The sequence below is a fragment of the Ramularia collo-cygni genome (genome assembly GCF_900074925.1).
Source record: "Ramularia collo-cygni strain URUG2 genome assembly, contig: RCC_scaffold10, whole genome shotgun sequence".
NCBI classification, from domain to species: Eukaryota; Fungi; Ascomycota; class Dothideomycetes; order Mycosphaerellales; family Mycosphaerellaceae; genus Ramularia; species Ramularia collo-cygni.
In genome coordinates this window covers 297,925-312,360 of record NW_019716264.1, presented here as the reverse complement: position 1 = coordinate 312,360, position 14,436 = coordinate 297,925, and the positions used below count along the sequence as shown (strand labels likewise).

The 14,436-nt window shown below is 45.7% G+C and overlaps 3 protein-coding genes; 2 read left to right on the top strand and 1 right to left on the bottom strand.

Annotated features, from left to right (window-relative positions):
• Window positions 1-278: 278 nt before the first annotated feature.
• On the bottom strand, window positions 279-950 carry RCC_06735 (uncharacterized protein; the record flags this gene model as incomplete). Its single annotated transcript, XM_023771996.1, has 1 exon — window positions 279-950. The coding sequence occupies one exon, from the start codon at window positions 948-950 to the stop codon at window positions 279-281; it is 672 nt and encodes a 223-aa protein (XP_023627764.1).
• A 518-nt stretch (window positions 951-1,468) lies between these two features.
• On the top strand, window positions 1,469-4,893 carry RCC_06734 (uncharacterized protein; the record flags this gene model as incomplete). XM_023771995.1 has 5 exons in its annotated part: window positions 1,469-1,641; window positions 1,710-2,193; window positions 2,274-2,405; window positions 2,451-2,676; window positions 2,729-4,893. The coding sequence occupies 5 exons, from the start codon at window positions 1,469-1,471 to the stop codon at window positions 4,891-4,893; spliced, it is 3,180 nt and encodes a 1,059-aa protein (XP_023627763.1).
• A 1,513-nt stretch (window positions 4,894-6,406) lies between these two features.
• RCC_06733 (uncharacterized protein) lies at window positions 6,407-7,563 on the top strand (the record flags this gene model as incomplete). XM_023771994.1 has 5 exons in its annotated part: window positions 6,407-6,425; window positions 6,480-6,497; window positions 6,571-6,889; window positions 6,950-7,298; window positions 7,366-7,563. The coding sequence occupies 5 exons, from the start codon at window positions 6,407-6,409 to the stop codon at window positions 7,561-7,563; spliced, it is 903 nt and encodes a 300-aa protein (XP_023627762.1).
• Window positions 7,564-14,436: the final 6,873 nt, after the last annotated feature.

Sequence of the window (14,436 nt, the reverse complement as noted above, 5' to 3'; positions counted from 1 at the left end):
TGACTGAGTATTGAGGCAATCATTGACAACGGATCATTCAGGCTCTGGAGATACAGCACGCATGGAGCTCATGGAATCAGTGAGGGAAAATGACAGTCTTCATGAGATTGACGATGGCTCAATCAGCTATATAGTGGTCCAGACAATACGTGGCCATAGGCAAACTTCGGACAAAGTTTCAATGTTGACATGATCCGCTCGTCGATGCTGTGCGCTGGCGCTCACGAGATGAGCCATGTTCGGCACTCCGGCCCCATGAGTTGAAGAGCCAATCAAGGCTACCACTGGTTGTTGTGCGCTGGTAGAACTGTCCAACCCAGGTCTTGCATGATATGCATTGCCGAAGGAGTTGGACGTCCAACAAAGAACCGTACAACGATCCTGCTTAGAGTGCGAATGGCTCTCAATCTGGCGTTGAAGTCCTGGAGGGTGTTTTTTACGGCGTCCACGTTGGTTTCATCGGGATTCGTCAAGCAATTGGAATTTTTCCCGTTAACATGAAATTCCAGCGTCCCGAGGCCAGAGCAGGACTGTTGTAGGAGTTGTAGAATTCGCGAGCCATCCTCTTGGAGCTTGAACGTGCCCTCCACTATGACAGGGAACCCGATAGAGACATGCGACAACATGTCAGCATTGCGCGACCCTATGGATTGCAGAAAAGCTGCTAACAGTCCGGCTTGCTCGCCCACCGTTTCCATGAAATTGAACGTATTCAGACCGTAAAGTACTGTTGCAGCGTCCTGACTGATCTGGCGACTGGTGTGCAGCAGTGCATGCCAGTGACGAGGAGCATCAGGGGCGAATACCTCCGGTGGACCACCCGGGTCTCGAAAAACATGAAGTTCGTGACGCATGACAAGCACTGACTKAAAAATTTTCCTGCGAATGTTGCTTGACAATTTCAGTATGCCTTTTGCAGCAGCCGTCGAACTGTGTTGATCCCCGTCCATGCCGACTGCAAATAATATGAGATGAGCTCAAGTATTTCGAAATGTCGTGAAGCCAGATTGGTGTGTGTGTGTGTGTGTGTGTGTGTCAAGGTCTGAGGCACAACGAGTCTCCCGCCAGCTGATTTTCGCCTCTCGAGCGGCCGGATCCGACGCCTTTGCACCTTGACTACTTGGTTGTTTATTCAGATCTATGTAGCCAAAGTCAGCAGGAGATGACACCAATTTCCATGTTTTGAGTAGGCCACCCACTTCCGAAAGTGCTCTTGATCATGAAAGGTCGGTGTCTACGCATTTCACCACATCACTCGGGTGGGCCAGGCTGACTTACTCCGATAAACCAGCCGCACTTAGTTGCATGAGTCATTGGGTGGGGCACGAGCTTTACCGAGGCAGGGATGACCGTGAACCTGACGGGCATCGAAAAGCAAGCCGGACCCCGCCGTCGCGACTCTTACCGCGCCCGAATCGCTTGATATCATGGTCCAGCACAACTAGATCAAAGACCTTGAGCACTGCGGATGTCTCACTCTCCTCCACCTCATAAGAGTCCAGGACATAGGCTGCTCGACCATCTCCATCGCTTACGACCCAACAGTCTTTCTCGCCTCAGATCGAGCAGGGAGCGCTCCTCTGTCAAGTCCACAGAGACGAAATTCCCCGAAGCACAAGTACAAAACGACATTGCAATCAAGTAAGAAATTCATTTCCTCCTACGAATTGTGTAATCCAGCTGATAGAGTCGCTATGGCGACAACATAGGCAAAATGTTGCTACACGACCGGCAAGATCCCACTCGCTACGCTCCAGCGACGAAGACGTCTCGCTCAGTTCCACGGCTGTTGAGAGCGAACTTGCTGTGACTCTATCCCCACAAATACATATCCCTACAAGCGCCGCCGAACAGATGTCTCCAGATACGTCCGTGACAAGCCAAGATTTGAGAGATCAGGGCAAACATCATGATGTCTGGAGTGCTGCCTTCCGTGATGCGGTACGCAGTCTCAGTGGAGAGATAAATGTGGCTCTTCTCGAGAACAAGACACTCGAGCAGATTTTCACGCAGCTCGACGCTTTGGAAAAAGATGCGAAGGACAACTCAATGTTCCTTCGCGGCGTTAAGTATTTAACTTCCATCCAAGTCCCTCTCAAGAATATCAAAATGGCCTTAGATTTGGCCAGTCCGCTCGCAAGTTTTGACCCTACTGCGAATACAGTCTTTGGCATCATTACAGGAGTCACAGCGGTAGGTTCGCCCGGTAGTTGTCATACAAATATAGGCTTCGTGGTCGGAGAAGAGAATCTATAGCTAACACAATAGAGTAGATTGCTATCAGCTTTGCGAGTGCAGACCTGGACTTTGCAAAGCAGGTTGGCGAGATGCTGAATTACATGTCGTACATTGATGAGTGCGACACCCTGGGACAGCGCGCAAATAACAAGGACAATATACACAAGGTGTGTCATCACTCTCTGTGACCCGAGTCTATCTAATTTTGCTAGGCACTTGTGTCAGTGTATAGAGTTCTCCTCGAATTCTACCAGGCTTCTTTCGATATTCTCAAGCTCAAAGGTGTCAAGATTGTAATGAAGACAGTGCTTGTTAATAATCACCTCCCGGATCTTGTCGCAGATTTCCTGAAGCATACTGAGGTGTTGCATAAGATCGTGCAGAATGCTACTGCAGACATTATCAACGACATAAAGCTTATGCTATACGACCAACAAAGTAAGCAATCTATTAAAGCGTGAAAATCGAGTGCATGCTGATTCCTTTGTAGTTGCAAGATGGCTTGGCGGAGACAAAGTCGAACGACAGAGCGAACACCATGGATCCCTCGCCAGTCTCAGAGCTGATGATGGTTGCGACTTCTTGCTGAAGGATCCGAAGTTTGTCCAATGGTATCGCAGTCCCGGGATATCGCGTCTAGTGATTTTGGGCGACATGGGCACTGGGAAAAGCGTTGTGGCCGCATTTGCAGTGGACAAGTTGCACGAAAGGCGGGAATCCCGCGTCCCGCGTCCGATCATTTGCTATCATTACTGTCGAGATGACGAGACTGGTCGTATGATCCACATACTGTCAGTCCTGTTATTATCGCTACTGCAACAGCTGCCCGGATTGAAAAGGACTTTCCACGAATGGTATATGCAAAACCAAGCATCTGGCAACATCGAGCCTGTGAAAGATGCCAGAAAACTTGGGACGTTCCTCGAGAATGCTTTAGGGTCTGTTGAACGTCCTCTGTTCGTTGTCATTGATGGATTGGACGAATGCGACAGACTATCTCGATCCGACATTATCGATCTGCTAGGACGCTCGTCCAGAAACAATCCAGGCATGAAGTTTCTTCTACTGTCTCGCCGCAACGAAGAGATTCTGCAGCATTTTGATCAAAATGATCGAATCGATCTTGTTCTCAGCCGTCGAAGAGATCGCGCAATCGTGAGCCATACCGTTGAAAGACAGCTGAACTACCTCTCGAACGATCTCAAAGAGCTCGTCATCGAGCGGCTGTCTTCCTCCGCTAAGGGAAGCGCAATTTGGATAAAAATGGTGACTAATCTCCTTGAGGATCGCCACATCCAGGCTCCGGCTCCGATGCGATTATTTCTGGACGAGCTGCCGTTGCCTTCTCGCCTTTCAGGTTTGTTTGAGCGATTATTTCAACAGTATACCATGGATGACCTGGATAATCAGAACCTCGCCGGTGCTGCGCTGAAGGCCCTTGCTGCGAGCAGTAGACCTCTTTCCACGCATGAGTTAGCGTGGGCCGCCGCGCTAGCAACAGCTCCACCGAGTGTGAGCTCTGTAGATGCTCTCGCCGACCTCGTAGACGAAAGAAGAATCCTAAAGCTCATTGCTCCGTTCATTTCGTGGGACCAATCTGACGACATCAACAAAGGCAGGGTTCAACTCTCACATCAATCGGTCAAGGAATACATAATTCAAAAGCTCGGGTCGCAGTGGCCTGGTCCCCAAATGATGGCTGCCTCGAAAGTTAGGAATCAGCCAATGGCCGGCCAGTGGATCAACAACTTGGACGCATACATGCTGAGATTATGCATCAAGTATCTTCTACTGGATGATATCAATAGGATCGAGTTTTTCTCCGAAGATATGATATTTAACGATGCCCTACCCGGCTTCTTGGATGACAAGGAAGAACAAGAAGTCGAATATGATGCGTACTGCACATGGGACGAATGGGAAAAAAACATGATTCGCTATGATCCGACTGAACGTGGATTTGGCGAGTTCTTCGTGTATGCGTCATGTCATTGGGTCGACCATTTCGGAGTGGCTGAACATCCAGACTTACCGGCCTTGAGAGATATTGAAGCACTTTGTTCGGCCGGTTCTACTCGACTTCATAACTGGACGCAACAAAACTGCCGACCGGGCTGCATAGTGCAGGCCCGATTTGAATTCCGAAGCAAGCTGTATGATCCTCTCGGTATCACGTCCCTGTATGGTTCTGAGACTATGCTGCACCACATGATAAAAAATTCGGACTTTTCTACAGAACCGTTCCTGTCCGACTCGGCTATTGCCGCTGCTGAGCAGATTTTACGATGGGGTGACCTAGCGAGACTTAAAATCATTGTCTCGTGTGACAGAGCCAGGCTCCCGCTTCCAAGTACTCAATTTTGGGAACTCGTGGTAGATTGCTGGACTCCTTACCAGCGCCACCGGAACTGGGACGCGGTCTTCTCGTTGATTGATGATATGGTTGACAACTTAATTGAAGACGGCTCAGCTAATCAAATATTACGTGAGGCTGCAGGTAAAGGCTGTTCAGCCCTAGTCCAGCGCCTGATGGCTCAGTCACAAAACTTCCCAGAACTCTGGAGTGGATCACCGCCGATTATGAGGGAGGGGGAGGTGATCAACGCAATGACCCAGAGCTGCAAAACCAATCGAACAACCACGAGAAGCTCCTAGATTGACACGACGTTGCTGCCTATCGAACGCGGACCCTGACGAAACGTCAGGTGGCATGGAGGACCTATTGGAGACTTTCGCAGCCGAAATGCTTATCACGGCTTCACATTGGCAACCAGATATCTTCCAAACCATTTAGCGTTTCGAGGTCCTGCAAGTCGATGACGGGGAGGGGCAAAGCACAGCGGGAAGAGTGCCGCCGCTGCCTCTGCATCGGGCAGAGGAGGAAAGCAGACGTGGCAGCACATCGTAAGCCAGGAAATGCTCAAAGAGTACAGGACACGAAGCAGAGTAAGAGAGGAATCTAGACGACGTGCGAAGCGTTCTCGATGCGGAGAGATTCAAGTGCGAGCTCAGATACGGTAACGGACGAGAGAAAAATTGTCACCAAGTGTACTCGTAGTCTCCCCACCAATATTGGTCTCGCCAAGCTCCGCCTCGTCCTTCCGGTGCTGCTCTGGTACATGTTCTGACACCTGTCTTGCACCGCGCATTTGCGTTCCGGCTTCAGTGTCTGCTGTCCAAGCGGCRAACCCCATTCTGAATGCTGCGCACTCTTGGTGCGCTCCTTCGGGCAGTTCTCACCATTTTCAATGTACTCGTCATCTTCTTGTCTCTCTCTTTCTCTTCCTGCTCTTGATCACCACAATTATCCCCCCCTCCAAACTTACGCTGCACCCGTTGACGATTTGCTCCTTGAAGTTGATTCAGGTGCTGTTACTGATCTTATAGCGCTGCTTTCATTTCGCTCGGCTTGCTCACATCTTGCTTGTCCGCGGTCCATGTTTTCTTTCGTATAACGACGATGGTTCGGAGCCTTCACCAAGCCCCAAGTGAACGATTGATTGTTGTAACGACTCGTCGGACATCTATCCCGTGACGATCATAGACCTCGACCCTGTCGTCACTCGCTTCGCGCAGATCAAATCTCCGATGGTCGAATACTATGCTGCTGGCTATGGTCGGCGACAGATATATCCTCGCAAAGATTTGATCGCTGTTGTAGACCAAGGCATTACCCACTGGACAGTATCCTCTTCTTATCCTCAATAATACCAATTTTCCTCACTTTCTCGTACCACGATCTCACATGCGAAACCAGGCATATTTATTGGTGCTAGGAGCATCGAGCAGCAGTTTTCAGCTCGGAGACGACGGGTGTGCTCAAACGAGATGTGGTTTCAGGCTTGTCCAGTCCCTTCAGTACAATGATGTAGTTCGAGWCAATCTATAACGAACTATCAGTGATCGCAAAAATCGCACGGGACATTGCCAGGACAGACGTCATACGCCAGCGAAACATCGTCATATGGACAGACAATCAAGCAGCGATACGATCACTCATTCGGGCGGAGGGCCGATCAGGAGCGTACATACTGAAACACATCGCCAGCCAGATGGATGAACTTCAAAGCCGAGCGCTCACGCTTGAACTGATGTGGCCGTAGATCCAACTGATAGCATGAGCCAGAAAGGCAACAACAACCTCAAACATCACATTCCCCGGGGCAAGATGCTGGGCGGAAGCTCAGGTATGTATCAATGGTCAGCACGAGACGCCGAGATCATCGCTGACGTGGAATCAGGTTCAAATTTCATGATGTGTATGTAGGTCCGATGYGACGGACGGGCCTTCTTAAACACCCCGTGTGCTGATACAATCGTCGTATGTGATAGATGTACGAGGCTCCGATCAGGACTACGACGACTGGGCCATCATCACCGGCGATGAAACTTGGTCGAGTGCAAATTTGAAGCCTTACATGCGAAAGCACCAGACCCTCGATCCGATTGACGAGGCGGCCACGTTCGACCGTTCGCTGTGTCCCTTTGTCGACGAAAACCACGGCATGTCAGGCCCTATCCACACGTCCTTCAACGATACCTTTTTCCCCATTGAGGAGGACTTTATCAAAGCCTTTGACGAAGTTACTGGCATAGCCAAGAGACCCAAGGACCCTTACGCTGGCGATCACATTGGCTTCTACCACACGCTGTACGTTCTCTCTCCTCTGTGTACCACGTACGTCAAGTCYGATGGCTTTCTCCCATACAGCGGCTCGATCGCGCGAACAGGCCCAGACAAAGGCAAGCGATCGTACGCGGCCCGAACGTATTTCGCACCTAACGCGCAGCGACCCAATTTGTATGTCCTCACCGAAGCAACTGTCAGCAGAATTGAGCTCGAGGGAACCACGGCCACCGACGTCAGTTTCTCGCACGGGGGGAAGGCCTTTACGGCACATGCCAAAGGCGAAGTCATTGTGTCTTGTGGGGCGATCCAATCACCTCAGATCCTCGAGCTGTCTGGCATTGGCGATCCAGACGTCTCGCAAAGTGCCGGCGTAGCGTGCAGAGTCGCGAATCTGGCGATCGGCAATAACTTGCAGGATCATGTGCTTAGTGTAGGTCGCTCCAGGCATTCGCAAACTTGTCTAGGAGATGGCATGAACGACTAACTCGAAATTTCAGGGTGTCGGATGGGAAATGAAAGAGGGCATTCTCACGCTCGATAGTCTGGCCGATCCGGCTGTCATGCAAGCCGCGCAAAAGCAATTTATTGAGGACCAGAGTGGACCTCTGACTTCTGTCTCATCTACACACTGCAATGCAATTCTGCCACTCGTCTCGATGCCGAAGGAAGAACAGGACAATCGTCCTCGACAATAGCATAGTCTGCACGAGAAATGCGGCGGATGCCATGATACTGAGTACGTCCATACCGGAAGGACTGTGAACAAAGTTAGGTTGTTGCAAATGGAAAAAAGCGCTCTAGAGTAGCATACTTGAGACGTGTAGCTCCCACCTTGGACGTGGTGGCCTGTACGGCGTTCAACTGGCTCTGAGATTGCGTTCGATAAGAACGATGTGTGTTGAAGTGAGAGTAATGGGAAGCGGCGGCTCTCAGTACATAAATAGTAAGAAGTTCTAGGAGATGCGGAAAGGGGCAGAGCAGTGGAGACCGAGCCACGGCAAATGGACAGTACTGGAGCGTCACCCATCTCTTTGGGCTGTGGCAGCGGACTCGAGGCCACATGAAGTTTCGCGAGTTTTTTTTCGGAATCGGCGTTCAATTATCTCACGCAGAAGCAGATAGCAGACTTTGTTATGCGAGAGGTGATTGGCCCGATTTTGCATAGCTGCCTTGTCGTCATGCGCGAAAAGTTAGGCTCCGTTCTCTAATGACCAGTGCCTCTATGAGACTGACACGACATGCCCTAGGCCGTAATAACTAAAGTGGAATAGGCCTGATTGCTTGTTCGTCCATTAATCCACGGCTACGGTGGCTGTATACATGTCCTTCTACTACGCTACCTCTAGCCTCCGCTTTATAGGTCTAATCTAGGACATGTCTAGTTATTCCATTAGGTCCGCATCTTCTCCGTAGTCTCTCGTTTAAGGCGTCTCCTTCTAATTTCCTCGCCGACGACTACCTATAAGTCCCTATACTTGTTTTCTAGGTAGTTCTAACTATAGCACTAAAAGGTATGGCGAGAGTTAAGCTTAGCGGCGTATTCGTCCACGGTTCCTAACTTACGTACGACGAGTAGTTAGTTATACGCTATTCCTTTATTAGCTATATCTTCTATAGTAATAAACAACTTACTATTATTAGGACTGAGTTCTCGTAATTCGTATACTGCTAGCATTAGCTAGGTCTTCTATAGTAATAAGTAACTTACCGTCCCGGAGCTCGATTTTTCTTATATACTAGCCGCCGTTATTAATCGCTCTTTCGAGGTCCTCTAGACTTCTAATCTTGTAGGGCGACTCGTATATATCTTAGTTGCATTAATCGATAAGGAGTACGTCTAGCTATCTATCTCCATTCCTATAACCCTAGTATATCTCTCTACATATGTTTAGTAATACTTCTCCTAGATAATTACAGCCTTTAGGGACTAACTCTATTTAAAGAGCCGTTAATTCGCTATATGCCCGTTAGTATATAGTAGCTTGTATATAGTACGGGTAAAGACGTAGGAGTATATAGTAAGAAGGGAAATTATAGGCGTCTCTAGATTAATAGTCGGTGTAGCGTAGTACGATCCTAAACGCTAATAGAGTAGTACATATTATACGAGCTACACCGTAGGCGTGTACTAGGGGTAGGTACTACTTAGTATATCGAGACGAACGGCCGAACGAGGTTAATCGCTAGTCGATAGGGCGCTAGTTACATAGTTAATAATAAAAGATAATAGAACGAGAACTAGGCTACTATTAGTATCTATAGCGGTAGAGACGCGGTGTTACTAGAGGGTATAGCCCTATTTAGAACTAGGACTAACCCCTATACTCGATCGATCTGCTTAGAGACTTTTGTTGCTATAGAATAAACCGTCTAATACACCGAAGAAGCCTATAAGTTTATAGTTACGGTCTTAACTATCGACGAATGTAACCTCCTCTAGAATCTTCACTAGGTTATAGGATCGGACTTAAAATAAGTCGCCCTTATAGAGACCTTTTATAGCGCAATATCTGGAAACCCGGAAGGCAGCTACTAAATAGCTGCTAAGACAATAATCCTTTAATGTTTTCGTCGGTAATTAGATAACGGGTAGTATTAATTAGCGTGTCGTTTATATATTTAGAAATAGAAGAAGCCTATCTTCGAAGTATATTCTAATATACTATTATTTTGCAGATTCCTATTAGAGTAAGAGAAAGACTAGTATAGGTAAAGGAAAGCGGAGCTAGATTATAGTGCTTGTTATGTTAGACGTACATCTAAAGACGCACAAAAAGTAAGGACATAAGTGTAAGGGAGAGCTATGCGCATTAATTCCTCCTAATTACCAAATCTGCTAGTTTATTAAAGGCGGGAGAAGTAAGGTGCCTACCTACTATCTTCTTAAATTACACTGCTTTAGGTATTACCGACAGAAATAAAGCACCTAAAAAAGTATAACGGATACACTTAAGTCTAAGTACATTAGATCTTTTATTAGCGTAGTCTCCGTAAGACCCTACACTTACGTCCTTTACTATAGACTATATCGTTACTACTATAGCCCTACTAAGCCTAAAACGAATTTTCGACTAGTAGGGGCTAGAAGGAGGTAAGGTGTATATAGATTCTATGTTATCTAAGTTCTGCTATTATACGGCACCGTTAGTAGTATTAAGCTATAGGCTATACGACTATAAAAGACCGAGTCTTACTAAACCCTCTATGTAACATGTGAGCTTAACGCGTAAGACGGCTAGCTGATTAAAAGTCTCCTTATTTAATAGCACTAACTAACTAAGGCTATCCGCTATTCGAGGGTTCTCCACTATTATCGTGTAAACTTACATAGCTTAGTAGAAGATTAATTCAGCTATATACGTTAAGGTCTAGCCCGATCCGAACGAGGAGACTATCGAGAAGATATTATAGTAAAACGAACAGCGCCGTTTCTTTATCCCTATACCTAACGTCGACTAGAGCCTTAACGTCGTATTTTATAATTTAAAGAGAGCCGATAAGGGTTTTATAGGCTTCGATATAAGCCTTCGGATAAGCCTTATCGTTATCGTATAGGCTTTTATCCTTCTTTAGCCGCTCGGATTCTCTAGAGAATTTCTTAAAATCTATAAGTTTTTAGTATAGAGCCATTTTTAGTAGTTATAAGTCCGAAGTCGTTCCTATTGTCTCTTATTAGCTCTTCCTCTAATAGCGAGCTAAACCCAGATCTTATAGGCAGGCTGAGCCTCTTTAAGAGCTTTCGTAGTTAAGAGGAATTACGTAAGGCGATCGATTTACACAAGAAGAAGAGTTTCTTATAGAAGGTAGTCCTACCGCCCATCTACTAAAGAGATACCTCCTAGCTAAATAGTTTCTTTCTTCCCGTCTCCTCGGCGTAATTCGGCTGTTAGGTTACACATTTCCTGTCTATCCCCCTTACCGCCCGCATAAAATCCGCTACAAACATCGCGCTAGGGATCTTTACACGTAGCTTCCTTTCGCTACTCCTCCCTTCGTATACGGCTACCTCCGGCTGTCCTCTCCTCGGGGTAGTAAAGCCTAGATAGCCTAGGCTTAAACACTCGGGAGTCGCTTACGTGTCGGAGACATTATAGTTAATTCGAAGCACCTAGCTTATAGAGTAGCACCCGTAACGTAATATAGTACGTCTCGGGGCGACTATTTCCGATAGGAGGGAGAGCGATAAGATTATCCTCTTTTCGTAGTAGGCTTCGGTCTTGGTTTAGGAGTTCCCGTAGTATTATATACGCTACGACCTATGTTCATTACTCTAGGATCTTTTTTAGTAATTATGTTAATATGTGTGTCGCAAGGGTAGCGAGGGCCTAAAGTGGATCGATGTTCGCGTTACGTAAGCGACGAATAGGTATCGAGGCGTGCCTCTAGTTATAGTATAGAGCAAGAGCAATATATAACTGCCCGGTATTAGGTATAGAAAGACACGAGCGGAGTAGAGGACATAAATACTGTAGGCTAGTCTACTAGCTTATAGGACTTTCGTAGTAACGTTATCGAGACGAAAAATGCGCGAGATCGATAAGCAGTGTCTCTAATTAATTGTATAAGCCCGTGTAAAGACCGAACAACGCTAAAGATGCCTTTAAGTAACTAGTGCCTTTATAAGACTAATACGACATGCCCTAGGCCGTAATAATTAAAGTAGAATAGGCTTGATTACTTATTTATCTATCGATCTACCGTAACGATAGCTGTATATATGCCCTTCTACTACGCTACCTCTAGCCTCCGCTTTATAGGTCTAATCTAGAACATGTCTATTTATTCCGTTAGCTCCGCATTTTTTCCGTAGTCTCTCGCTTAATGTATCTCCTTCTAATCCCCTCGCCGATAACTACCTATAAGTCCCCGTATTTGTTCTTCGGGTAGTTCTACGTATAATACTAAAAGGTATAGCGAGAATTAAGCTCGGCCGCGTATTACTTCTATTTTAGAGACATAGTTAGTAGTTAAACTTTGTCTAATAAAGTAGAAAATCAGGAGTCGATAACTTCTAGCCCCTAAGGCCCGCCGAGACTACTACAAATCTTAGCTAGTTAGGATATATATCTATAGTGGGAGAAAAATCTCACTATTCCCGTAGAGAGATAATAACGGCAAAGAACAATTTCTAAGTTTGTTTGCTTAGCCTAACTAGTTCCTAGACACTTATCTTAAGCGTAACTAAACATTATAGCCGTATTCTATACTATCTAACTTAAGAGATTCTAAGAGCAAGTCCCGCTTACTAGTGGACTTTAGTATCTAGTAGCTACATAGATAGCCTAGGTAGAACTTTAAAGGCTATATAAAGAATCTAGGTAACACAACTAGCTCTATATCTTCTACTAACTGCTCTTCGATTCTATCGCTAGTACCGGCTATGCCTTAACACTTAAAGTCGAACCTAGGAGTTCTAAAGGAGTTAGAATAAGTAGTCTCCGGGGCCGATAGGTAGCGCTCGTACCCGTGCTTATCCCTTTCGGTTAAGCTAAGAGTTTAGAGTTCTATAGTTAGTTCTCGGAGGAGGAACGACCTATAGTAATAGTAATTAGATAACGGCATTAGAGTGTAGAGGGAAAGCGAGAGATGTAGATAGACGTAGCTTCCTAGCGATCTACGGTCTACTATTTTCTATAGCTAAGTCGGTAATAAGGATCTATATCGATATTAGAGGAGTCGAGAGACGAGAAGGAGTTCCGGACACTTATACTAATAGTAAAGTGTTTAGGGAGGGGTAAGAAGAGTTCGAGAGCTTACGTAGTAAAAAGCAATTTCGTAGAGCGATTATATATATAAAGGAAGAAGAGATTAGGAGAGAGTAGCAAGAATTAAGAGCTACTACCGATTAATTAAGGAGGAACAGGGGGCTAGTAGGAGGTAGTAATACCGTGAAATAGTCTACTAGTATATAGTACTTAGGTAGTAGGGACATTAAACACAGAATGTAAATTTAAGAGGCCTCTAAGTAGTGTCTCTTATTAACCGAGACGAACTTACGTTTAAGTTACCTGCTACTACGAAATTTTAGTTCTGTTTACTCTTCGATTAATAGAAAATCACATGACCTAGTATCGCTAACGATTTTAAGCTATGTTCTAGCCCCCCTAAACTTTCCTCGTGCTAAATTTAGTATCCCTACGCTAGGGGACACGATAACTAATAAGTATTTGTCCCTATAGAGGGGACATGTCTTAGTAATTAGTAGATGAAATGCTTAAATAGCCGGTAGGTAGTATAAGAACGATCGATCGGTACTTTTATATCGACTTATCTTTAAGGTACACGCTATAGATATATAGTTATCGGCGTGGCCTATAGCGGAATCGCACATTAGGAGCACCCTTAATAGAGGTGTTATACCTGCTCCTTTTTTCTCCGAATAAGATCCTTACTATTACTATAAATGAGCATTATACCTTTTGCGAAGACGGGTAATAGAAGTCTTACTTCGTATGCTTCGAAGTTAGCTACGCTATAGCTCTAGACTTTAGCTCGAAGGGAGGGCCTGTTTCGATTATAATCTTTAGTTAAACGCCGGGACATATTTCACGCTGCATTTAGTGGATTTAAACTAAGCCTATACGCGAAGTAGTAGACTAAAGTTTTTTGCGTATGTAATTAGCTGAAATTCTACCTAGAAAGCCTTACGTAGTTATTATACTTTATCGATCGTAGGGATAAAATTTTACATGCTATAGAGCGTTAGTATACGTTGCTGCTACTAGTTATAGTTCCGTTTATAGCTCGGAAGTTACGAAGTCGCGAAATTTCGGAGGAGCGCCTTAGAAGGCTAGTTAGTTAGTTAGTACATTATTTTTATAAAGCCTTCTAGGAACTTAGTGGGTTACGCGGCTTACTAGATATATTTACGAAAGTGCCCTACTGTTATACGCTTTACCCGCGCCTAGATTACGCTGTCCTATAAAAGTTCCTATTACGTGCGTTTAAAATCCCTTTAATTTACATTAAAGTCCTATTAAATTCCATTTAATTTCACGTTAGTCGAAGATCCCTTCGTTGTCCTCTCGCTTAAACTGCTAGTAGAAGTATCCTCCCTTACTATATATTACTACAGTTATTGCCCGTTCGGCGGCCTACGAGTGTACCTTCGCTTTAGTCTTCTATACCTATCTAATTAAGGAGGGCCGATTTTATTTAGTGTCTGCTTCGGTCGATAGACTAGTTCCTAGTCTCTACTAGTCCTCGTACTAATTCTTTAAATTGTTCGTCGTGTTGTCTCGCTCTTTCTAAGTTGTTTAATAGGTTGTGTTAATCTACTCAGCTTATAACCACGTTAATTACCGTTAGAACTATAGCGTTTATAGTATCTTCGGTCGTAAGTGCTATACGGATAGCTGCGTTCCTCGTTGTCCGGTCCTCGTTATACGCCTTAGAAGGAGGCAGTCCGTAGCTAGACTTCCCGTCGAGAAGTCGTAATTAATAAAGCCAAGCCCGAGATGGCTTTAATGCATTGTGTTTAGGATTAGCGGGCGGAGTAAGAGCATATGAGTAAATAAGTACATCTATAGAATTATTTAAGGTGAGGTAAGGTGAGGTGTGTGTCGGCG